The sequence below is a fragment of the Lutzomyia longipalpis genome, chromosome 4 (genome assembly GCF_024334085.1).
Source record: "Lutzomyia longipalpis isolate SR_M1_2022 chromosome 4, ASM2433408v1".
In the NCBI taxonomy this organism is placed as follows: Eukaryota; Metazoa; Arthropoda; class Insecta; order Diptera; family Psychodidae; genus Lutzomyia; species Lutzomyia longipalpis.
This window is the reverse complement of record NC_074710.1, coordinates 5,015,904-5,042,824: the sequence shown is the minus strand read 5'-3', so window position 1 is coordinate 5,042,824 and position 26,921 is coordinate 5,015,904. Positions and strand designations below refer to the sequence as shown.

The 26,921-nt window shown below is 33.5% G+C and overlaps 3 protein-coding genes across 10 annotated transcripts in view; 2 read left to right on the top strand and 1 right to left on the bottom strand.

Annotated features, from left to right (window-relative positions):
• Positions 1-6,352, top strand: part of LOC129795781 (protein phosphatase 1 regulatory subunit 16A) — a 32,368-nt gene extending 26,016 nt beyond the window's left edge. For 3 of the 8 annotated variants that reach the window (XM_055837259.1, XM_055837261.1, XM_055837260.1), the window contains 2 exons: positions 2,496-2,994; positions 5,733-6,352. In XM_055837259.1, the coding sequence (XP_055693234.1) occupies positions 2,496-2,994; positions 5,733-5,983 (750 nt within the window). In that variant the 3' untranslated portion in view covers positions 5,984-6,352. Of the gene's footprint in view, positions 1-2,495; positions 2,995-5,702 lie in introns of all 8 variants that reach the window. The other 5 variants (XM_055837254.1, XM_055837256.1, XM_055837255.1 and 2 more) reach the window with 2 other exon arrangements.
• Positions 6,353-10,286: 3,934 nt separating this feature from the next.
• Positions 10,287-26,859, bottom strand: LOC129795779 (zinc finger FYVE domain-containing protein 9). The gene is made up of 6 exons (XM_055837252.1): positions 24,391-26,859; positions 16,740-17,212; positions 14,798-15,318; positions 13,244-13,364; positions 13,015-13,170; positions 10,287-11,058 (listed from the first exon to the last, which is right to left on the bottom strand). Exons 1-6 carry the CDS (start codon positions 26,531-26,533, stop codon positions 10,900-10,902), a joined length of 3,573 nt encoding a protein of 1,190 aa, XP_055693227.1. The 5' UTR covers positions 26,534-26,859; the 3' UTR covers positions 10,287-10,899.
• Positions 18,143-23,782, top strand: LOC129795780 (uncharacterized). Its single transcript, XM_055837253.1, has 2 exons — positions 18,143-18,749; positions 22,996-23,782. The coding sequence occupies exons 1-2, from the start codon at positions 18,545-18,547 to the stop codon at positions 23,640-23,642; spliced, it is 852 nt and encodes a 283-aa protein (XP_055693228.1). The 5' UTR covers positions 18,143-18,544; the 3' UTR covers positions 23,643-23,782.
• Positions 26,860-26,921: the final 62 nt, after the last annotated feature.

Below are 26,921 nucleotides of genomic sequence, written 5' to 3'. Positions count from 1 at the left end.
AGCTCAAAAAATCTTAAAGATATTTGTTTCGAACTAAACACGCACACGCTATTTAAAAGATTAAAAAATTAAATAAAATAAAATTAACTTTCTTTCTTCACTGTACTCTGAGTGCTTTGTGTGGAAAGTCAGTGTGTAGAAAATGGATACACCTCTAGTAGAGATGTGTACCAAATCCCAACGTCTCTGTCAATGTTAATACATCTTTCTAATGGGAAAAAGTGGGTGGAATATATTGAGTAGTATGAAGTAGCAAAATTGAGTGGATTTATCAATCATTATGGAGGTGCATTCAATCAAGAACTGCATTCATTGCATAATAAATTGAGATTTTTATTCCAAAATTTAATTTGCATAATTGGCCTATTGAAAAAGACGCGGAGGGGTATGAAAAAAATGGGGAATTGGCAAACAGATGGGATGTTCTCGAGTGTCCATAAAATGTTGTTTTAGGAACACTGCACATTTCCTGGGCAATGCTAGCCAATTGATTGAATTTCCCCCCTTCCCCCGCGTGTGTATGCACGTCCAACAATGTGAATTTATGAAAATAACAAACGCAGTTGATGCGTAAATTTCCTGTTTACACACTATTTGATTGCTATTTTGTTCTACCACCTCCATTTAGCGTGTCATTCAGATAAATATACATTAAACACACACATATCTACACCCCAGAAGGGCATAGAGGTGCAAAAGGGGGGATTTTTTTCGTATTTGTAAAAGTTTTATTAAATTCCACACAAAAAAAAATAAAATTAGCAACAGAAAAAAACAATTTTCTGCATTTTGCAATTCCTCTATCGTACACCATACAAAATATTTTATTCCGCATTTCTCATGTGGGGATTTTTCACATAAATAAATTCCAATAGATATTTTTCTTCAAAAGGAACAATTTTCTTTTGTAAACCTTCTTTCAATATCTACTTGAAAAGTTTTCTAATGAATGAAAAAAGTTGAAGAAATCAAAAGTTCAAAATGAGAATGTTTTTTGTGCATAAAAGCAATGATATTGATAGTTGCAATATAATTGGACTCAAATATAAGGTGAGTTTGAGAAAGAAAAATAAAAATGTCCTTAAACTTCTTTTTACGTGATAGAATATTGTTGTTCACAAAATATAAAACGATTAATTTTCAGAAGATGAAAAAAATACCATGAATACTTTATGCTTTGAAAGAGAATGTTTAAAGAATGGAAACGTTAATTAATATATATTTTTTTAACGAATCTTTGACGGCCTTTCTTAGCTGTCTCTTTAACTTCTTATTATTTTCTATTTCTTTTATTAGTCTAGAATGATTTTTATATGTACCATTTAGATTGTTTTTACCCTAATTTAATTTCAATTCCGAATCTGTACCTTAATCAAGCCTTATTATAAATCAGCAGTCTTTTGATTAAGAAAGAAAAAAATATACATTAACCTCTACTTAAATTTTCCATTAATTTTCTAAGAATAAATCCAAATGTCGTTCTAAAAGACATATTTTATGCAATGTAACCCATATATAGCAAAAGGGTAGTGTTTTTATTGCTCCCAAAATAATGTCTTCAACATATTCTTCAGCTCTTCATATATCTATAACATAAAACCCTTATAGGAATTTTAATTGCCAAAAGGATTGTTGGTCTAGACTCTTAAAGAAGTCTTGTGGCTCCACTCAACCTCTATTCCTTTCTATTTTGATGTTTCCCCTGCCCTTAAGTTGTGTATACGTACCTATATAATTGGTAACATAACATTCTCCGTGAGGACATGACAATGTTTCAATTGTGTTGATCGACGGAGAAAATTAATCAATTTGTGGCAATAAATTATCATGGTAAACCATAGAATTGCGCCTTTATATTATGTTTATTGATATTTCGAAGAATTATATTTGAGAATAGCGTCGTATACAGACGGAATTAGATGTGAATATTGATTTTCTAAGCTAAATGTTTCTTATTGGAGTTGGGGACATTTTACGTGAGAATTTGTGATTTGAGGTGCTTTGAATGAAAATCTCTGATTTTGCATGTAGTTTCTGGACATTTATATATGTACGTTTACTTGACGTCCTAGAATAGAATAAGCTGTTTATATGTACACGGAGAGTATTTATACTAATACTCAATAGATTTTCTCATGCTATTAATAATATGCATCAAATTATAAAGGACGTTCGATTAAAGGATCGAAGGTTTCTCATTAATAACTCTTATATTGATCCTGATTAAGTTCATTTGTAGCTGAAGCAAAGAAAATGTGTTAATTGTCCTCATAATCAATTTATCTGCATCCTGTGCAATTTCATCAAGAAAATAATGGATTGATTGCAAGAAAATATTTATAGTTTTCAATATTTTCAATTGCAAAATCCAATACATGCAATTTTAAATGGGAGAATGAATATAAATTGAAAATTTCATCTTGAAGCTTTTCAAAACATTTTCCGCATAACTTGCGGTGGATAAAATGTATTTATTTTTTTTTAAATTTAATCAGGGCTACACCACAACGGATGGTACAACACCAGAACCAATATCCCTGGCATCGGAAGCATCAGCCCCATCACTAAGGACGGGCAATAATAATTGCAACCATACTGCAAACAATAATGGGGGTAGCATCCAACAAAATGGTTCAGCACCTGGCAGTGGTGGTGGCAATAATAACAACAATACTCGATATCCTCAGAGCAATTTAACATTTGCATCGGCAACGGCATTCAGTAGCACGCAATCATCTATTAGCACAAATCCAAATCACATTGATGGCTCACCAACGGCGTCCCACAATCGACGGTCACCAGAGGGAAAGGATAATGAAATGAGTAGTTTGGGCTACATGACGGAGGATAGTACGAAGAAGATGCTTGTAAATAACAATGCTCTCGTATCGCAACGCAACAGTGCCGCCAGCTCAACAGACCTGACTGCAACGGAATTCTACACGGCGAGCAATGAGAATGGGAAGATTAATGTTCAAGTCACGGTTCTATTTGGTGAGTTACAACCCACAATATTCTGCAAAATCATGATCATTTCATCCAATATGTAACCATTTCTCTTGGTCACCCCTAACACCCCATTTCACCCCAAAACTTTGAAACACATACTCCCAACTTGATGAGTGGCAAACGATGGCCTATTTTCTGTGAGGGTATAGGATGAATGGGGCAAATGGGCAAAGGCTCATCCAAATTGTATGAACGTCTCCCATTTAGGGATGTGACAATGTGTTGCAGGTGTATTCAAAAGGTGATCGAAAAATCAATGCGAAATACCCAAAGGGAATGCCAAAAGGGGATTACTCACGTGTTTTATCAATCTTATGCACTGATTGGTAGTTAATAGCATTCCAATTCACACATTCTATTTCTTCTTTACTAATACGACTAATACAAAGAAGTTTATTCACTATAGAGGTCGTATCTTTGTAACATTCGTTTAATATACAAATACTATACAAAAAAAAATAGTTAAGATATTCAAAAAAAAATATTTAAAAAAAAATTGAATCGATTTAAATGCACTCACAGCGTTAGAAAATTTTCCTCCATTTTTAAAGTAATTTTTAAATAAAATTTTCTTTACTATTTTTCTGTACCTGATGAAGAAGCATTAAAGCTCTCTAAATATCATAGGATGAAATATATTTTGAAGCTGCTATAAATGATATTATTCTTCTATCTTCTGCATTATTCTTCTATCGAAGCTAAAAATACATTCATTTTTTTTACAAGGATTAACTGAAAAAAAAAAGAAAAAAAATATCCACAATTGCATAAACCACGCCCCCATTCTTCCGAAGTTTTCTTTCCATTTGTAGATATATTTAAGTAAAGTATAAAATAATACTTCAATAATTTTGATGATATTTTATGATAAAAGAAATCTCTGATTGAAACATTTAATCTATATGTTTTATGCATTTGAATAATTTGAATGGAAATTAAAGTTACAATGAGGGCGTGGCTTAAGCCATTTCTATTTAATCTTTTCTTGATTTAGTTGGAGTTCCACTTTGTGGTTAACTTTTCATGCTAATCCCTGTTGAAAAATGAATGTCATTGGCTTTTCTGAAATGTTTTCTTGGAATGCTTCATCCTCTGTATTTCTTGAAGTAATGGAAAGAAATGAACAAAAGTGAATAGACTCCTTATCCAGTTTATTAGGAGGTTAAAAAAGTATGAGAAATTGTATCCTAATCAAACAATCCTAAAAGAAAATATAATTTAATCTACTATAAATCCACATTCTAAAACTAGTTTTTTATGCTAAAATTTACTACCTACCAAATATGAAATACGTCGTGAGATTTGTTCCATATAAGTTTCTTCAATTCTTTGTTTTCTCTTAATCATTTATATTGCAAAATCAACATTCTGCATAACATGTGTTGTCTTTAATTCTAAAAACAAATATTTCCCACGAAGAATCTACCTACCTACATTTTTTCTGCCCACATTGTAAATTTTCCCCCCGCGAAAATTCGTTTTTCCCGTATTTTTCAACCACACAATTTTCTTCGTTTCAACATTTTTCGATTTAGGTATTTATTTAGAGCTTTGCGCCCGGAATGAAATTCATTAAAAGCTCCCGATTAAAATGGATTGAATGCATGTTCTTCCGGGAAAAACAAGAGTTTTAGAATTCAACAGAAAAATGCATGATTTGGAGAAATGCCATTTGAGAGGAGATCCTTTAGACACACATTCTCGTAAAATGCAGATAAAGCTCACCACATTTCGTTTCCACCCCTTTCCTATAACATACATAATACCCAACATAGATTGTGGAAGAGCAATAAAGGAAGAATTTATGAACTTCTATTGGCAATTTTGCCTCAATAATCTTCACCCACATATCCGTGATTTATGGTCAAGATGGGACGACTTGGGGAGGAGATTGGATAAAATTCAAAATTGAAAAGTATATTTTAATAACTTCCCTAACTACCACCCCCACACACAGTTATATAATCTATCATCAAGTTTCTATTTCTTAGAATTCAATATATTTTTTGAGAAAGAGAAAGAAGCATGGTGTGCCTGGTGTGTAATAAATCTCACAGTAAATAAACTCCCAGAAGGATTCTAATCAAATTTTCAAAACGGGATGGCTGTACGCCATCATCCCCTGATAAATTGAGAAATTTTCATTAATTTTCCTTCCAATAAAGAATCATTTCCGTCAACTTTTCACCTAAAATTCTGAATTAAATTCCTACTTCAATGAATTTAAAATACTTTCTCACATTATTTTGGTTGAAAAATCTCAAAAGCGTGAGGAAAAATTCTCTTTTGGCATTATTTGAAGTGATGGGGATACGTTGCAAAAATTCTACTAAAGGGTGCAACATGGATTGAATATTTTATGAATTTACGTTGCTTGGCCTTCCTCAAAATCTGAACATTGACGAAGAGTGCAAAAATTAAAGGATTATTGATTTTTAATGTATTTTTTTACATGAAAATAGCCCGAAGAGATGTTCTCTGCAAAACATTACTCCTGTAGTGCACACACTCATAACATTTTCATTGCATCTCCATGAAATTTAATAGCTAAACCATGCATGATATAACGTTGATTGCGCATTTCAAAATGTATAATAAAATTTTCCTCTTTCACCTGCCTACCTGTCCTGTTGCAAACAAATCAAATCAAATCAAATGAAATCAATCAAACTCGGTGAATCGTGAATCTAAAGATGCTCACACTGTAGATCACTCCATCGCAGGAACATTGGCAGACCTGAAGAAGCATCGTGCCCAATCGAGGAATAGCAATAGCCCGGAGAATGGATCAATTCTCACGACACAGAGTCTCACAGGTGGGACAACATGCCCTGGTGGTGGTGCATCACCTGCCGTTGAGCTATCACTCGTCTCATCGCCCAGCCTGCAGACAACACCGGCAAAATTTAGTGGTATCACGGGGGATGTTGTGAGCGATAGTACGCGCTCCCGGAAGTGCTGTGTGATTATGTAAGAATCCCTCAAGAACACTAAAAAGAATATTTCCTAATTTTTTTTTTTGCTCATTTAGTCTTCGTTTTTCTTTCTTCACGAGAAAAATTTGTCTTATTTGACTCTATAAAAATAAAAATAATTACAAAATGATATATTGCAAAATTGATACCATAAAAATCCGTTGAAAAGCTCAAACACGAGAAAAGCTTAATTGAAGCTCAATGGATTTATTTCATTGTGCAAGCATTTGTGATAATCCCGTGTTACTTGTTGGTTCTGTATTAAAGTATAGAACAAATTTAAAAACTGATTGAAAAAACTATTTGATTCTAAAGCTTGCAACGGAAGCATATTCCATAAATCAATAATAAATTTATTTACATAAAAATTAAGCATTGATAGGTTTTATGTCGATTTTTAAATTTATGATGAATTTATGCTATTTTCTTCGTAAATGCTTGCGCATGCAGGAAAATTCTTCTATCAAACATTTTCCCACTGGGTACAAGTACGATTTCCTAATAAAAGCATTAACAAAAGGGTTGATTTATCGGGTGAATATATGTCGAATATCACAACAAATCACGGATTAACCTAAATTTGTTCATTGTTCTACATTTAGTACCCCCGGAAGAATTTTTTTTGTTAAATTTCAATGCATAAAAATGGCAAAACAGGCTTGTAAAAAAAGCAAAAAATCAAAAAGAAGAATCTTAAAATTTCTGACGCGTAATTTTAAGAATTTTTATGAAGAATTTACTTTTCAATTCAATTTTTAAATTAGACTTCCCGAAGATATCACAAAAATAATCCCAGAGAGAAGATTAACGATGTCTATCCAGGATTAAACGAGAAATTATTGCCATTTTCATTAATATCGTAAATTATTTGGAAATAAATACATCTGAAGGCAAATACCCTTTTTTTAAATTAAATTCAAAACAATTAAAATCAATTAATTACAAATTATTGGTCGTATTCTGAAATGTTTGAAAATTCATTAATTTTTTCTCTGAAATTTCAGTTATTTCAACAATTTCTTCGTCTCTGAATACGAAACGACCCTATATCACAAATCGAAATTTAGAAATTATTTCCGAATAATTCTTTTAATTAAAATTCTTAATACTCTTAAAATCTTCAGAAAATATTGCAAATTTTAATTTGATTGCAATCATTTTTGAAAAATCTGAATATATTGGATAATTGGCAGTCATTTTGTCGAATAATCCGGAATCATATACAAACACTAATGATGATCATTTCTGAGTAATCCGAAGATAAGTCAATTTTTTACGAAAAATCCAAATATTTCCGAATAATCTTAATATTCGTTCTTATTCAGCGACCAAAGCATTGAAATTTCAAGAATTTCTTCTGAAATTTAAACGATTTCAAGGATTTTTTGGTCGCAGACATACGGTCCAATTGAAATACTATTTTTTATAATTTGATACAAAACACTTTTTTCTGGTTTATTTAAAAAAAAACTTTCTCGATAAAAGGTTTTTTAATTTAATTTAACTTTTCTTCATGAAAGAATTTGTTTTTCTTTTATGCAAATTACTAATTTAATACAATTCATAGAGAAAGTGAAAATTGTGTAGATGTGTGTGTGTGAGAGAGAAAGAAACTCTTGATGAAAATGAGCATTTTAATTAAGAATTCATTAGACATTCCAAGAAGATGAGGAAGAGAAATGGATTGCGAAGAAAAAAATTTATTATGCTTTATCTATTTTAGAGGGTAAAGGAAGAAAAAATCCCTGAGATTACCCTTTTTCTGCGTTTCAGCATAAATATAATATTTTTAATACTTTCCTTTTTCATCGGAATTTACCTTCGTATATCCCATTTTTTTTCTGTTGTTGCATTGTAAATATTAGCAAGGAAGATAAAAGAAGTATTGTGAGAGATATAAATTCCGTAGATAGGACATTAGGAGAAAGAAATTATTAAAGATGGGAAATTGAGAGAAAAAAGAATGAAGAGAAATTGTTGATTCCATTTGAAGGATTTCTGTGAATGGAGTGCGGAAAAAGTCTCAAAAATTCCTTTTTGATGAAATCTGTTGATCATTTCGCACCTGTTTTTCCCCCTTAAAAGCCTTTAATGGCTTCACACGGTGTCCCAGTTGAACTGTTTTCTGAGAGGATGAAATGTAAATCTAGACGGACATCTTGTAAATTGTATAAATTAAAAAAGAAAATGTGAGATTTGAAGAAACATATCAGTGTTTTCTTATTTTTATTTTATGTATTATATTTTTCTTGTTCTTTTCAATTAAAAAAATACAAAATGTTTTGCAATAGAAAAAAATAGAAAAATGTAATAAAACCATTCATCACAATAGATAAGAGAAAGCATCACATTGAATTATTACCTCACTCTAAAATAAATTAAAGAACAATGACAAAAGATAAAACAAGAGTCAGGATATTTATTTTTTTCCCCATTAAAAAATCATCACATTCCATACAAACAAAAAAGTTTAAAATTGTATTAAAAAAATTGAAAAAAAAAATGATCAAATCTTGCCCCAGTTTTAGAAATAGAATTACAAAAAAAATGAGAGAATTGTAACTATATAAAGTAAAAACTTTAGAAGTATATACTTAAGAGGCGGTTTCCTTTTTTAGTGATTATATTGTTTATATATTTTACTTAATGATAAAATAAATAAAGAAATTCGACTGTTTAGAAAAGTATTTGAAAAAGAAAAAACGCAAATGAATTTTAAATTTGTATAGAAAATATTTTTGACTTTAGGATCAAAAAAAACATTTCCTTTTGAGAAATTGAAAATTTCTCTAAAATAAATTATTATATACATATACCTACAATCCTTATAAATTAGTATATATGAATGAAAAAAAAACTTTTACTTTAAAAAAAAATTGAAAAAATCAAATATGAAAATTGTACCTATACTATATATTTTTTTGTAAAATAATTTCTTATAATTATATTGCAAAATATACAAGTGTTAAAAAATGCTTTTGTTTTAGAATGTTCATAACTCATCAACGAAATATTGGTGTGAATGTTTCACGTATTGGAAAAGGCACAAAACAAAATCTTTAATAAAATCTTTGTCAGCTTTTCTCAGCTGATTCCTATATTGGTTATATCCTGACCCAAATAGGATCAAGAACTTGAAATAATGTATTTCTCTAAAACATTTAGAACAATTTTTTTTAATTATCTTTAAAAAATTGAACATTGTTGTTAGTTAATTCAAAAGTGCATTTATATATGGAAAATAAGCTTTTAAATGCATATTAACCCTTTCGTGAAACATTCAATTTTCCCCAAAAAAAAAAGTTATTTAGGCCTCCGCGTTCGCAAGCAACATAAAAATATTGAAACATTTAGTCTTTTTTTTATCACTTTTTTCATGATATTTATTCCTTTGACGCTCTCAGAGGATATTTATCAGGACAAAGCGTTTTGTTTTTTTTTTTTTCCTTTCATAGTCATAAATTCAATAAATTCAAGAAAATGTTTTGAATTAACGTGGACATGAAAGGGTTAAATTTTTGCAATTCTAATGCAAATTGTTGGTCTTTTGAAAAAAAAAATCTTTCTGTTAAAAAGTCATATTGCTGACAAACTTAATCATTCAATTCATAGAGAAATTTTGTTAAAAAAATATCTTGCTGAATTGCGATTGAACATCCTTTCAATTTCATTTATTTTCCTACTTTCTTTATTGCGGAAAAATCAACAATTTCCCATGCCTGTGTATTTGTATGTATTTGTATAAAGTGAAACCATAATGAGGAAAATTACAAATGCACTGAAAACAGGAAACTTAATTCCCCTTTCCATCCTCTTGTTGGATTTATTGAGGGAAATCTGTACATTTCATTCGATGATGTTGCTTCTATAATAATGCAAATTTGAATTTAATTCCACAATCCCGCTGTATTTGATGATGAGAGGCTTAACCAACCTACATGTGATATGCTACAAAATGCAAAATCAAACGCCAATGGCGAAATTTCCCATAACGAGAAGTATAATCTACAAAACATTCCACACACAAAATACAAGAGGCGAGATTTTATGTTCTGTTGCAGTAACACTGGTGCAGCATGAATTTCCACATGAAAATCATCCTCAATGAAAATCAATTCAAAGAAGCCAAAGCCTTTGAAGAACTTTCTCATTTACAGGGTAGAATCGAAAGGGATGGGTGTCGACAAAAAAACGAACGTTGCGCTTTTGCGGGTGTCAAAGCTCATCACTCACGACGCCGTTCCCTTAATCATCTTCTCTCCTTCTCTGCCATTTCTTATCAATCACACATCAACAACATCATTCACAAGTTTTTTTTCTTTTTATTCATCATCCTCATAAAATGCTCCTTTTTCTTCTTTACATACATTTATGTAGTTTCTGTTATCAGTTTTTTTTTTACTTCTTGGTGCTTAACCGTCACATACGTCTCAATCTATTTTTTTTTAACAATTTCTTATACAACATTATTCAATAATTCATTACTCTTTTCACATCTCTCTAAACTCTCCATTCTCTATTTATGTACAAAGTCATACAAACGGTGTTTTTTTTTATATTTAATTTTTTCCCTTTAAATTCATAAATCTTTTTTTTTAAGTGAGATCTCATGCCCAAAGGACTACATAATCCTTTGAATCTCACTGCTAGAGGATTTTCTCTATTACATTTACATACATTCTCCTTTTTTTTTACTACAAATTTGTTAACTTTTTCTCTGCATAGAAAATACAAATCAGAAAAAACAAAAGGAAAATCATGATGGGGGAATTATTAATGAAAAAATTCCCACCAAAGGACTCGAGCGAGACAATCCTCCATTAATTGCACACAAAATATTTTATATAATACACTATATATGTAGGTAAAATGAGAACATATGAGGGGGAGTGCGGGAAAAAATCAGGGGGCGAAATCACTTGTCGAGAATATCAAAAATCAGCTCAACAATAATGGGATTGTCGATCTGTAGATTCGTCACTTGTCTATGCAGTGTTGGGATCAATTCATTGTCCAGCACATCCATGTACAGTGGCGGTAGTTTCTGCTGATGACTTCCGGCTTCGTAGCAAACCTAAAATGTGAAAGAAAGAAAAAAAACAATGAAAATGTACAAAAAGTTCAATTGAAAACCTTTTTTTTGTCAAAAGCAAAGCATTGAAGTTTTGAGTTCCAATTGAAAAAAAAAGTTCAGTGAGAATTAATGGAAATACAAGAGTTGACTTCAATTTTAATATAGGGGAGACCTGGGTAAAAAATAAGTCATTTTAGAATTTTCAAATGGCAATTTCTTCCAAGTTATTTAGTTATTTATTGAGCCGTACCAACCTCCAATAATTGACTGTAATTTGGAGGTTATCCGTTCAGTATTTTAGGAGTTAAAAAACAAATAAAATTTTGTGCTCATTTCCCAAACTTTTGCGTATTGAGAAAAACGCGTTTTCCAATACTTTTCCTTTAGCAATTTTCCAATCTGATATTTTTTCTCACTAGCTGGGTTAGTGCAGAAAACGTTGCCAAGATGTATTTTTCACAAACTTTTAATGATATTTCTTAACAATTGTTTGAATCAAAACATGCTCCTTGGGGCAAAATGGCGTGATTGAGAAAATCGAAAAATTCTCTGTTACAGTGAGTATAAAAGTGAAATTCCTTGTTGCGGATCAAAAGGTGAGAAGTTTAGCTATCAACTACTATCAATCACTCAGGTGGAAAATCATTGAAAATGTCGGAATATTCCACCGACTTTATTTACCCCGCTGGTGACTATATTTACCCGACGAGTTTAAAAAAATAAGCCAGAAGCGGAAGAGTTCAGGAAAAGCTTGAAAACTCATATTTCCCGTGGAGATAGAGAAAAGCGGTCTGAGACAAAATTGTAGGCCAGGAAATTTCCTATAAGAATGACCTTTCGAGGAAATTTTCTTACCCTTGAAGAATCCTGCAGATCAGGGAAATTCTTTACTCTTTTCAACATTTATGTGCTTCTATAACTACATAATGTTTAATGCGGTTTATGTTACTTATTCGCGACAATTTTGACACTGAGAAGGTAAAGTGACTAACTTCATTCTAAGAAATATCCCGCAGCTTGGCCGTTATTTCACTTTTTGAATTCCCTATTTCTACATTTTCCTTAATAACTTTTCTTGTGATGATCGGATTGAACTGAAATTTTTACACAACCCCCTCAGATAACCAAGGAACTTATTTCCAAAAGATGGAAATGCTATCTTTTTATATTTACTGAGTTATAGCACGAAAAAAAGCGCTGAAGTTGTTCAACGACCCCGCTTGGCCTCCTAGAGGTTAATCTCTTTCAAAGGAGACAATACGTTGCTGTTTGCATTCTTCATTGTTTCCTTGAACGGAATCTTAACTCATTTTGTACTGAATCAAGTCCTTTCTTGAAAACATTTTCAAAATATAAATTCCTTAACATTCTTTGTAATAAATTTGCTGCATAACTACTGCTAAAAACCTCAAGTTTGCAAACTACTAAGCTTCCGCTTTTCATACAAAATTAAATTCAAAATAATGTTTAAAAAAAATTATGGATTCTGTCCAAAATTGTTTCGAATAAACTCATAAAGTTGCTTTGCAAATAAAATTAATTGCAGTATAGAGTAAACCACTTTGACAGTAATTTTGGGTGCCTCAAATAGTGCACATCAACAACAAAAAAGGAAGAGTCAAAAGTTATTTAATTCAAAGTAATTTTGTGAAAGAAACTTTTAATACATTCTTTCACCCTTTTCTATACTGATAGCTTTGTATCACTATGTGGATATTCTCCTGATTCTCCTTTTTTCTTTCTTCTGTAACTTGTCCTTTGAAGTAATTGCCAAAGGAACTATATTATGTGGCTAATTGCTGTGAGAAATCGATAGAGTATTGGGGAGGGAATTTAATGAAATTTCCTCCACTTTGTGCCAAAGAAAGTGGCACAAAAAGTGGAACAATCACACAACATTTTATCGAAGAAAAATCAAAAAGAAAAAAAAAGAGGAAAATTCCGCTTATTACTCACCGTTTCCTGATCAAGCGTCGTACGGAGACCAATTCGTCTCAAACCATTCGCCGCCAGCAGATCGAGAAATGAGACAAGAGCCACTGCAGTACTTTGAGCAATTTGTTCAGCCACTTTTGGGATGTTCACTGAAGAATGCGACGAGTCGTCCTCCACCTTTTTTCAAACAAAGCAATTTAGCTGTTCAGCAAAGTTTTCAGTGAGAAAATGAATAATCAACAGCACTTACTTTGAGGATAAAAACTTCCGTCCAACGAATAATGTGGTTTGCACTAGAAAAGTCTTGTCCTTTGTGAACGCGAATACTTGGAATGCCATCCATTTTTTTGTTGTCAATCGGGGAGACAACGCTATGGGTTTGTTGTTGTTATAAAATACAAAGAAATTAAAGTTAAATTTAATACAAAAATATGAGAAAAACTTTAACAATTCACTTAAACTTAAGTTGTAAGAACAATTCTAAAGTTATAAAAACTTTTTTATCATTGTTAAGGATGTAGTCTAAAAATAATGGAGACATGAGGACGCATTGCCATGAGGGGTAGGTGACAGACCTGACAGACTCCAGAACTATTCGGAGTTATTACGCATTAATTTTTAAACGTTTAGAACCAATGACTTTTTTGACTTCTTTGGCGAATCATCCGAATAATCCGAATATTTTTATTCAGATAAACACCCCTTGCTAAAAAGTCAAGCAAAGCTAATTTGACCGAAATAAATCTATAAGGTCGGTCACCTACCCTATGCTAACACTCGTGAATATTTTAGTCACAGCATACAGAAGGTTAAAAAAAATTTAAATGAAATAAAAGTGTCGTCATATACATATAGCTTTTATCCTTCTCAGTTTAATCGTTACTGGTCAATTAGAGACAAATTAATGAGAAAAAAATGAGAAAAAAAATAACTATTCCCACTACAAATGAGTGTATAAGGGACTAGAGGCAGAATATAGATCATCCAGTCAGACGAGATGACTAATACAAAATTCCAAACAAACTTTTTCTTTTACTAGAAAATTCATTTTCCTCTTATATGTATTTAAAATAGAAACTTGAATTTCCCACTAGCTTAGAGAAGTATAAAAAGAAAACGCTCAAGAACACACTCTTGAAAAGAATTTATCTTATTTCCTCCACACGTCAATGAAAAAAATTGCAAATTCTCTCTTTAATATCTTGAATTGAAAATATTTAATTAAAATCCTGTCTTTTAATAGAAAAAGAAAATATTCGCATTTCTTTGACAGCTAAATGAACTTTAATAAATTCACTCCAAGTTCTTTCAAGCGTAAAATTTTCCTATTAAAATCCAATTAAACTCGATTGAATGAAAAAAACGATGGAAAACATTAAAAAAAAAAATGCGAAAAACTCATTTGCTTAAACTTTCAGAGGAAAAAGACATTTCATATCAATTTGATTGGCATAATAGATTATTTTCTTAATCAGAAATTTCCATCTTTTAATTGCAGTTTTTCTCTACTTTTTCTTTTTATTAAATAGCAATTTCTAATTAAAATCTCGTCATTATTTTCCTATTTGAAAAAATACAGCATCCCTTTTTACATTAGATTCATATTTTATTTTATTAAATTGCAAAATGAAATAGAAGAAATTTCCCCCTCAAGTCATCCACAGAACTTTGCATCATAAAGTCCACACAAGAAGAACATTTTCTATCCACGGACAATTTGCCAACAAAATGATTTTAGTTTGAAAACTTTTTCCTACGAAATATAACAGCAAAAGTAGATAAAAAAAAAGATGAGAAAACTCACCCAACATTGAATTCCAAATCATTCTCCGTCCACACAATGTTGACATTTTCAGTCTGACTCGGATCAGCATCAATTGCACCACAAACAATTGTCACGTCCTTCATGTTTTTCAATGCTGTTCGCACTGTTTCCATTTTTGCCGGAAGAATTTGCACCATTAACCCATCTTCGACAATACTACACTTCCCCGTGAGTCCACTTGTGGTCTTGAGTGCCCCATTGAGGACAATAAAGCTCGCACCGGTCACATTGCGTGGGTGCCCCTCAATATTAATTGCCTGCGTTGAGTACGCATGCAGTTGACCACTGTCAGCATCGGTATTTTGAATGCACACCAAATGCCCATCGGCTTTGCGTGAGAAGTTCCCCCCAATTGCCAGGATGTTGTCACTGGAATTGTTTATTGCCTTCATCACTTGATCGTAGCGATTTCGTGGTATCATCACCGTTGTATGTCTATCCTCCATGTGTATAAGTAAACCACGAATGGATGAAAGGGTGTAGGAATAAGTACGAAAGTCCTGAAAAGGAATCAATTTAAGGGAATTCAAATTAATTTTTTTTACAATAAATATAACATAATTCATTATAAAAAAATAAAGGAGTTTATTCATTCTACAGGATGGTAAGAAATTTAGGCCATGAATCTATAAGTTAATAAATTTTAATTGAATTGAGATATCTGCAAATTACTTCCACCAACATATGCGTAAACGCAAAAAGTTTTATTTGCTTTTTATTTTAAGTCGATACCCTTAAAAATTGAAGCCGTTTGGGCAAAAACGATGAAATATTCTGGATTTTGTCTATTAATTTTCCTAAAAAATTTCAAAATGATTCAAAGATCGTTAAACAAACGAATATTTGACTTAAAGATGCCTTTTCCATACTTTCTAAGAATATTTCTTTACAAATACAGATATTATGCCATTATAGGCAATTCAGCATTTATTTGAGATGAAAAGCAGTAAATTTGGCATGGAGAAAAAGTTTCTTTTCAAACAAATCAGAATAAGAAATAACCTACTAAAGTATCGTCTAAGTTTCCACTGCAGTGATTTCCTGAAAAAAACCTGCAAAAGTTTACTCAAAAAATGCAAAAAATGACGTCATCATGGTGTTTTTTCCCCTTGTTCAATACATGAAGCATAAAAATATATTTTCAAAACCAATGAAGCATTAGCGTTAATGCTTCATGTATTGACTGAGACAAAGAAACGCAATTATGACGTAATTTTATGCATTTTTAAAAGAAAATCTTTACCACCTCTTACCAGCAGAAGTATCTTTGACGATTTATTATTCTTTTTTTTTTTAAACTTTTTTAACCCTTTCACATCCACGTGAAACATTGAAACATGTGTTATTTTTATTACGATTTCTATTCCAAGGATGCTCTTAAAAGACATTTTTCAGAAAAAATGTCTTCTATGGCCTATTCTTCTTGAATGAATAAGATTTAACGACCGTGATTGTTAATGTGAAGGAAAATCGTCGAAATAGCGGGCGGGAAAAGGGGACTATATTCCTAGAGCCAGAGGATGAATACTAATTATTCGAAACGTCCCTGAATGCAGAAAAAGTTGCGTTTTTCTTGCCCCCTTTTCCCGACCGCTATTCCGACGATTTTCCTATTCTTCTTGAATTTAATGCATTTCTCACTTTGAAAAATATTTAAATTCATAAAAATTTGGGAAAATAAAATGTTTTACATTTGGGTCGACGAATGACCCAAAGAACGCGAAAGTGTTAATCACGTATAAAGTCACACGTGTCGCAATTATTTACAAAAAAACGAGAGTTTTATTTCAATGAAAACAATTTAAAAATAAAAGATATGATCAAAAAATTATCTAAGATTTAAATTAAACCTTAAAAAATTAATTATTTCCTTCAATTGATTAGAAAATTCAACAAAATGCAAATAAAAATGAAAACTTACCGCAAGAAAATTTATGATCGTATCAGAGATCTCTGTGTAGACACTCTCCCGGCCACGGAAGGAAACATGTGGGCTCGGGTAGTAGCGGTAGTAGGCACCAAGTCGCAGCTGAAGGCGCAATGGGAAAAGTCGCGCCCATGGGATTTCCCATTTATGTATGAGAATCCCAATGAGGTAGGGCGGCTCCGGGACACACACCCCCTGAAGACACTGGAATGTTGGACGAATATAGAGGAATCCACCGTGTTCGCGTGACCCGAGAAACGTTGTCGATGATGCCAAGGAGAATCCAAGCTCTGTAATTGTTTGACCACGATCTGCCTCACTGTAGATTTCACAGAGATGCAAAAAAATATCCTTTGGCACTTGCTCCGTACTATCCATCTCCAGGAGGATTATTATCTCATCCTGACCCACAAAACGTAGCCCATGTGTCGTGAAATTAAATACAGTTCGGTTCATGCAGCAAGTCACTGAAAGAAAATTTAATTAATCATTTTTAATTATTTTTTATGTTCAAAAATTCTCCTTGTTAAAACAGAGAATTTTCAAAATTAAATTTTAGAATAATTCCATTTCAGTGCACACAGAAAGGGATATACTAGATGATGTCTTTCCATGACAACTCGGACGTACGAGAGTGGAATACAAAAGTCCTCTATGCTCCAAATTCACACGAGTACAAACCATAAGAGGAGAGACAACCGAATAGAAGGACATAATGCTACTTTGCAAAACTTTTGCACATAAAATCCAAATAAATTGCAGAGAGTGAGAAAAGAGAGCTTGAACAGTACATAATCTCCTCACGGCGTACCTATAGGAAGAGGAGTGGGATGGGGGGCTAATAAAGTCACTGAAGGGTTTAGAAAAAGCCTAAAATATCATATTTCCCAGCTAGATAGAACAAACTGATCTGAGAAAGAATTATAGAGCAGTAAATTTCCTAAAGGAATGAGCTATACATTTTTCTTTATTTATTTAGGAAATATGATATTTTGAGCTTTCTCTAAACCATTAAGTGACTTTTTATAACCCCGGTATCCCCTACCTACTAAAATTAAAATGATAGAGTTTCTTTAAAATATATTCAGGGGAATCATCAGTAATGATGGCACCCCCTTTATTAAATAAATAAATAAATAAATAATAAATTTAAAATATATTAATGTACATAATTTAATTCGAAATCAAAGTTCTTTTTTAATGCATAAATTATTACATTATAGCGTGTTTCACGGATAAATGAACTTCGCACAAATGTTTCGCTGTCAATGGACCTTTTATCACGGTCAGTATACAACAATGTATGTATTTAAATAAGCTCACTTTTCCCCCATAGTTGAGATAAAATATATAAAAATTTTTGGAACGCAGAGATGCACGTCGATAATTCAGTTTCATCAGTCCTATTGTAGCTCTCGCTGCAACAACAACCACACCATTTCACCTTATTTCCTCTTCCGCATCGTACCTCCTCATAATGTGCACATAATGAAAAAAAGTATCTCTAGTGTGAATAATGTGAGAATAGTTTGAATATCGATTGGAAAATTTAAGAGAAATTCATTAAAAAAAGTGTCCATCCAGAGTTTCTTTTTCTAATTCTTAATAGAACATTAATTATAATTCTTTCTTTGTGATTTTCCTTTAATCAATTCTCTATGGGTACACATTCAAGCCCAATTAAAGTTTATTAATTCAGTGCCTCTCTGCAATTTTAAAACTCCGACTTAATCCCTAAACTAACCCCCGTATTACAATAAAATCCATCTAAACAATAAGTTTGAAGAAATTTTCACAAAATGAGAAAAATAGTGATAAGTTTAGTTTTTATATTATCAACGGCAGTTTTAGTCGAAGGACATTCAATAAGTGGAAATACAACGGATAAAATTCTGAAATTAATACAGGATTCCAATATGAAAGCATTGCAGGACATTCGGATTGATCTTCAGCCTGTTGGGAGATTTCTCAGGTGGATATCTCAGCGAAAATCTTCTGATGTTGGTTAGTATTTAGTGAAAATTTGCAAATAATCTAGCCTAATTAAATGTTAGTGTAGTAAAAAGTGACTTTGTGAAGTTTTAAACATTTCAATGGAATGAATTTTATAGTGAAACAAGTTTATAAATTCCTTTCAAGTGATAATTCTTTTGGATTAAAAGAAAATTTTCTACTTTATTCATTTTTTTGGGGTTTTTTGAATGTAAAATGAAGGCTTTATTGTATTACCCCTTTCGCATTTTTTGGGTCATACGTAGACCCAAAAAACGTGAAACATTTTATTTTTCCAAATTCTTATGAATTTAAATGTATTAGTTGGTGTTCCACTTCATGGCCAACACCAAGTATTGTAATCGTCGGAAAAACCGACCACCTCAGATCGGGCTCAAACTTGGTATGAGCACGTTTTAGACATCCCACATTCCAAAAATGGGGGTGGAAAAATTTTGATCCGGCCGACCGTCCTGCCGGTCGCCCAAACTTTGCCTAATAGCTCAAGAACGGTGACAGATAGAGACTTCGGGTTTGAAGTTTTCTATAGAAATGTGGGTGTAAAATTTCATTTTTTCACATTTTCAAAATCCAAGATGGCCGCCGTCCGCCATTTTGAACTACCGTCAACCACTTCCCTTACAGCTAGAGGTCTGAAATTTTAGTATGTTGTAGAGCTCAGTGAGACATTTTCATTGATAATTCATACTTGAAAATCGGTCAAGCGGTTTAGCAAATATGGCGGTCTAAAGCAAAAAGTGTTTTTTCGATATAACTTGAGAACGGCTTTACCGATTTTGACCATCTTGGTATCAAATTAAAGGTTTCAAGAAGCCCTACAACTGTCTAGAACATTCCAAGTTCCAAAAACATCCGCAAGAGGCGCTAAAAACAAAAACAAAAATTGCCTAACTTTAAGAGGCAGAAGATATGGCAGTTTGAAAAATTCTTGAATTTGAAAAGTTCTAAGAACCAAATCTCTTGAACGGCTTGTCCGATTTTGCTCATCTTGGTATCAAATTAAAGGTTTTGCAAAAATCTACAACTTTCTAGAACATCAGAAACCTCTAAAACCTCTCCTTCAGGGCATGAATTCTTTAAGAGTGAAAAACTCTCGTGATAAACTCCTGAAAGCTTTAGCGCTTTAAAAGAAACGTGAAAACCGGAAAAATCTTACGGGAGTTTATTATGGATGCATTATTTTTCTTAGAGGATCATGCTCACGTGAAGTATTCCACACTTTTTTTCACTGCAAAAAGCCTTTGGGAGTTTATCACGAGAGTTTTTCACTTTTAGAGAATACAGCCCCAAAAAATGCCAAAAACTGTTTTCGTAAAACAAAAATCCGCCATTTTGTGTTCTGGAGGTGACCTTGAAAATTATTGAAATTTTTGTGAATTTATAGCCTGTTTTAATACCATTATAGCTTATTTCAGTAGCTTTCCATAACTAGTCAAGAAATTTCTGTAGGTCTTATAGAACCAGAGATATGACCATTTTTATCCATCAAATTGTCGAATTTTACAAAAAAAAAAACCAATTTGTCTCCTAATTCTGCTCACAAATCGCATTACAACGCATAAACAAACTTCTACACGTTGTGGGACACCAACTCTTATAACTGGACGCGTTATGATTGACTTTTCAAGTTACAAATGCATCAAATTCACACAAAAGAGGCCAAAGAAGACGTTTTGACTGTGAAAAGTCCTCTGAAAGCATCCACAGAATGAATATCGTAATAAAAGAATGCATGTTTCAATGTTTTTATGTTTCACGTTGGACGCGAAAGGGTTAATACTCCCCGACCTTCGCCCCAAATATCCAAAAAAAAAAGCCAAAGTAGGAAACCTTAAGAATTTTGCATTAAAATGTGCTTTATGAAATCATATAAAAGAAAAAGGAAGTTATTCACTCTCTTTCGACATTCTTCAAATAATAAAAAAAAAACAAATAATAATTCTGACAAAGGATGAATAACAAAAAAATATAAATAAATCCTTTATTAAGGAACATTTTTGAAATTTTTAACAAATTATGATTTCAAAATTATAGAAAAATCTATTCTGAACTGAAATTCTTGAAAGTTCGTAAAAAGTAAATCCGAAAAACATTTTCATTAACTGAATCGACTGAATCCATTTGACTTTTTAGGCATATAAAAACACTTTTTGCCTTTTTTCATGCACTCAAAGTCAATCCTAAAAATTTCCCGAAAATACTAAATACAGTAACAATTGGGAAAATCTAGGTTAAACATAACCATTATTTCTTTTTGCTTGAAAAGATGTAAAAAAAAAAAACAAGATTTGCTGAAAAATACACAAAACGCCCACATGGAACATGAAACATGTGCGTCAGTGCTTCAATTATACCGATCTGTCTCTAACAGATGTAACAAATGATCATTGATTGAAGCACTTGTGCATAACGTTTTGTGCATTAAATAAGGAAAATGTATTACAATATGGGCGTGGCCTTCAAATGTTCAAGGAAATATTTTCCTTTTTTTCTCTTCTTTCTCAGTCAAGCTCTCAATATTTATCATTCAACATTACAGTAAATGAAAAAAAAAACAACAAACAAATTTAAAAGAAAATAAATATAATTAACTAAAAATTTGGAAACTTTACTATTCCATCTTAACCCTTTAAGGTTTTTTGGGTCATACGCTGACCCAAACGTGAAACATTTTATTTTTTCAATTATTTATGAATGTAGTTGTTTTTCCATGTTACAAATGCATCAAATTCACGCATAAGGGATCAAAGAAGACGTTCTGAGTGAGAAAAGTCCTCTAAAAAAAATTCATAGAATAAAAATCGCGATAAAAGAGCGCATGTTTCAATGTTTTTATGTTTCACGTTGGACGTTAAAGGGTTAATTACTATGTACTTAATCTTTCCTAAACATTCAATAATCATTGGTAAATTTCTCTTTTATATAAATAAGCACAAAGAATGCGATCGAGTGTTCATCAACGTGAGCATGATAAATAATTTTCTTAATCCATATATTATGTTTGTGTGTGTGTGTTACAAATAATAAACCTAAAATTATATTCCTATTTTAAATGCAACTAAGACTATAATATATGTACACAAGTACATGCAATACAGTCATTAGAGATCGAAATATTTTATTATCTATTTAATAACAATTTTTCGAATATATGTACAAAAATGTTAGGTATTCGATTAAGGCATAAGGTGAAAAGCGTTACAATTCAAAATCCAATCTCGACCGCAATCTTGCAATAAACAATGATATTGAAAGTGAGAATGAAATGTCTAATTTATTGCAGATTTTTATTTAGCGAAACTCAAAGATTTTCAATCATTTCGTGACTGTATTAATGAGCTTTTAGACAACTAAAGATTTATTTGGTTCATATTAATAGGATTTAACATTTTTTCTTTACTCGCACACTGCAACTATGTATAAAAATTAAATACAATCTTAGGGGAAATCGAAGCATTTTAGAGTCAGATGATGATTTATAGGAAATGATTAAAAAATCATATTTTCCAATGAAATAGAGAAAAGTGGTATGATGAGACAAAATTGTAGGGCAGAAAATCATCTATAAGAATAATTAAGAGCCTATTAATAGCCTATTATTAGCCTAAGGCTATTCCAAAAACACTCAACGAACTTTATTAGCCCGGATTAGGATGAATTTCTCCGGATCACATGGTTTTTAATTTCTTTTGCTTTAATTTTCGGCAGTATTCAAAAACTAATTAATCGGAAATTGAAAATAGACTCTGTAATTAAGAAATTTTCATTTTTTTTTAACTAAAGGAAAATTATCTCAAGTCAGATTTACGTTTTTATAAACCAGAATTAACTTCTTTAAGCTTTTTAAAGTCAGTCCTGAGATTTTTAAACAAGGCTTTTGTTGTAGACTAGACTTTAGTTTTTTTTAGGGTCAGGCTTTTAAGGTATCAAGGTTAGATCATGCTGATCTGAATTGAGTCTGAATACGACTTAAAAGTCTGACCTAAAAAAACTAAGGTTTGGCTTAAGAAACGGCTTATGAATAAAACTGAAGCCTGATTTAAGTAAACTTAAGCATAGCTTTATAAGTTTGCGAAAAAAACGAAACTTACAAACAAAAACCGACTTAACTTTTTTTAAATAAAAAATAATTCTAAAAAAAATTTGTTTTATATAAAAGTGGTAACCCTACTTGCGCATCAATTTAAAGAATATTTAATGTTTTAACTAAACTATTCCTCTTTTTTTATATTTCCAGGTGATGCAAGGATTATTTTTCGTGTTTTATTCCAAGAGAAAATGATGTACGGGGCAATGTTTATAATAGGCTCCTTACTAGTTTTGTCTCTCGGAGGACTGTGGATGGGATCTCAGAGTATCGGTCTGGGTATGGGTGTGATGGGGATCAATATGGCTGTCCTCATGTGGAGACTCCTGAATAATCGCAATGGCAACGGCAATGGCAATGGCAATACCAACGGCAACGGGAACGGAGTTAATGGAAATGCCAATGGAATGGCAATGTTAACCACGATGGGCTTGTTAAATCGAATGGGAACAAATGGGGGTACTGCATTGAGAATACCAAATGGGGCATCAGTAGAGATAAATGGTGACACCATCACTACACAACGACCAGCTGCAACAAATGCCCCCGCAATGATATTATTCGCAAATGGGAACGGACAATCAGGACCAGTTGTACCCCTATTCAATGCAGAACTAACAGCAAGTACTCCAACTATTAGTCGTATTGATAATTTTGGGAACTTGGGGAATGTGGGGAATTTAGGGACATTCGGGAATCTCGGGACAATAGGAAGTCTCGGAACTATAGGGAATCTTGGGACAATGGGAAATTTAGGAAATATAATCGGATTCGCAAGGATCCCTGTTAGACAGTAGCGGCGGTACGTCGATCTATTCACATCCATTTAAGTTAATATTAATTTATTTAAAATACCAAAGATTTTGTAAATTATTTTCCTATTTTTGTATTTTTTTTTAATATTTTTTTTTTAATAAAAATTGTATATTTGGCTTCAGGACTTTTTTCTTCATTTTTTTTAATACTATTTTGAACCCATTCTGTTGGCTGTCTATTACTCTAAATCCACTGGGGTGAATAGGATCACCAAAGGATTCTTTGGCAATTTTTTGTCCCTCCTAATATTCTACAATAACTCTCCAAATATTATGAAGAATATTCTTTAAAAAAAAATTATTCTCTAAATATTTCAGATATTGGGCTTGATTCAGCGACCAAGAAACCCTTGAAATCTTTAAATTTTGTACTGAAATTTCAAGATTTCAAGCGAATTTCAAGGGTTTCTTGGTCGCTGAATTAGGCCCATTAAATGATAAAAAAAAATGTAAAAGAGGATTTTTTTCAACTAAAGGTTTCCAAAAAATCCACTTAAATAGATATTTTTTCTTAATATTTATATTGTATACTAAAAATTCAACAAAGAGAATAAAGAATTTAATTTACTGAGGAAAAAATCCCGCAATGCATACCCCCTTACAAGAACTCGAAATTTCCCCATTTGAATCTCTCTTAGCCCATTCACCGCACCTTTCAATGCACACAAAAAGAAAAGAAAAAGGGAAAAAGCAGCACAACAGCGCTCTATGTATGTGGCGGAGTACTTACATTCGATTATCTTGACGTGAATGTGGAAGTTTCGATGAATGGCAAACTTGAGTGTCTCCTGCCGGAGTCTGGCGATGAGTGCAGCATTGTTGGCCACATCCTCAAAGCGGAAGTCCGTCTTTGTGGCAATGTAGATGGGTGGCAGGAGATTCTCTTCTTTAGGTATGTAGCTTCCGGTTACTTTATCCTTCACCGGAAGCTTCACATTTTGCTGTGCCGCCGCGCGCGAGGCTTTTTGGCTGCCTGATGCGGGCCCCGGGGGCGTTTGAACGCGCCAATTGCCATTGCGCCTACTTGAACGCCCCTCAGATTCATCCCCATCGAGTTCAGTGAGATCACAGCCCGGACGAATGCCATCGCTAAAGATAACCGTCTTATCCTTGCGTCCACGCGACGGTGCACCCTCCTTCTTCAGCACACCCGCCGGCACCATGACGGCAATAGGACCCGCCGCATTGCCCGAGACCTGCTGATGCGGCGGAATTGTTGAGCAATACTCCATTGGATTGTTGGGATTGGGTGATCGCGTGAGGCAACCTGTGTTATTGTTCATGATCATCTCGGCGGCATCACGTGACATTATTGCGTCGCACTGGATACATATTCGTGCCTCCACGTCGCCCATGTACTCGAGTTTACCCCTGAGGGAGCAACATGTGGAACAGAGTACCTGCCCGCAGGCACGGCAGTGATGCCGACGCTTTATTAGGGAAAATTTGAGGTTGCACTGCATGCAGAAGTTGGTGACGTTGTCGGGTATCCAATACGGTGCCACCTTACCCAGTGTTTGCATTGACGACGACAATCGACGTTCGGCAGAACTCTCAACTGCCGGTGGCTGTGCCATTGGGGTGAAATCATCTGAACTCGATGTAGACATCTGGGCTGCAGCTTCAACGCTCACTGCTTCATCTTCACCCCCAACAGCACCTTCTTCCACTGGTTCTGGTTGCATTGGGGTTTGTCCTGCAAGTCCTGCATTTGCCACCATTGAGAGATCCAATGAATCCGGGCGTTGGGGTTTCACCTCTATCACTTCCTGTGGTGTCTCTTCCGCCACTTCAGCTACTTCCTCAATGTCGTCCTTTTGTCTCAATTCAACTTGTTCCTCTTTTTCTTCATCTTCTGCCACCTCTGGAGCTGCCTCCGCCTTCTCTTCTTCATGTGGATGTACCTCAACTTCTGACACTGATAAGGAGCATGTGGTGGGTTCATCTACCACCTCTTCAGTCACTTTCTCCTCAAGTAGGGATGAATTTGACGTTGATTCATCATCAAAATCAATCTCAATGCGTTTCTTGGTATCTGTAATCTCAACAGTTGATGCCTGTGATACGCTATCGTGCTGATCTACTGCCTTGGGGGATTCTTCCACCTTTTCCGCCACAACTTGGGGGTTTTCCGTCTCCCGGATTGATTCATTCTCCAATTCCTGCAGGTAGCTCTCGAGTTCTGTGTCTGACACATCATCCATTGTCTCCTCAAATCCCACGGGGACTTTTATTGGTGGTTGTGGCGTTTCCCGGGGAATAATTACTTCCTCCTCCTCCTCTGGGCGCATCTCATCACTCATCTCTGGTTCTGAATTATCCTCAGTCTCCGTTATTCGAGACAGTGTGGACATGTTGTTGCCAAAATTCTTACTAGGAAGTACCGATGAGGAGATGTCGTTGTCAATGCAAATTGATGAGGATTCAAGGGTCAGCATATTGGATACTTTTGTTCCAGCATCCAGTGATAGTACATCCTCACTCAGTTCTGTTGTATTAACTGAGGGATTTGACAGGTCTGAAGATGAACTCTCTGTGGTTGTTGTGAGCGACAGAACAATCTCTGAACTCCTCTCGAGAGTTTCCTCTTCATCTACGGAATTTGGCACATCCTCACTCACCGTCTCCCCATTGACCTTTTCCGCGGAATTTTCATTGGTATCCGTGGTGGCAGCTTCTTCTGCTGCTTTCTCATGCACTTCCGGAACTGCCTTACTTGCAATCTCCACACCCACGTAGTCATTGAGGCTGGAAAAAACACTGGAGACAGCAACAAATGCCCTCCGTCCCGAATCCACGGCAGCCGCAGCCCCACTCCGTTCATCATTCAACTCAAAATCATCCAGCACTTTGTCAATGTCCACAAGATCCATCTGCCCAAGGATCACACGGAGATTTTTACCCAGAAATTACGCCTGAGTTGCTCTGTGGCAGGCTCCGTGACATTCACTTCTTTCTTCTTTTCAACACTTCCTGCGGGATAAGTTTCTTTCTCCGGGGCCTATTGTTGTATTCTCACACTATTCTGCACACATTGACAACAAGGATGACTCATACAGTATTTTCCTTTCCCTCACGTCCCTGACTTTTACACGCAATTATCTTTTTTTCGCACTATTGCACTCACGGGGCGATTTATTTTCCAAAAACTCTAATTTTATTTTGACATTTCATTCCAAGCCCCATAAACATTTACATCGCAGATGGTATTCCATGCGTCGTATGATTTTCCCAATGAAATAGTACGTGACTTTCATTGGA

Coding starts and splice junctions, on each gene's coding strand:
- LOC129795779 (XM_055837252.1), bottom strand. CDS start 26,533: ATGGATCTTGTGGACATTGACAAAGTGCTGGATGATTTTGAGTTGAAT. Junction 17,213..24,390: donor TCACGTCAAGATAATCGAAT/GTAAGTACTCCG, acceptor ATTTTCTTTCAG/TGACTTGCTGCATGAACCGA. Junction 13,171..13,243: donor CGGAAGTTTTTATCCTCAAA/GTAAGTGCTGTT, acceptor GTTTGAAAAAAG/GTGGAGGACGACTCGTCGCA.
- LOC129795780 (XM_055837253.1), top strand. CDS start 18,545: ATGAGAAAAATAGTGATAAGTTTAGTTTTTATATTATCAACGGCAGTT. Junction 18,750..22,995: donor GCGAAAATCTTCTGATGTTG/GTTAGTATTTAG, acceptor TTATATTTCCAG/GTGATGCAAGGATTATTTTT.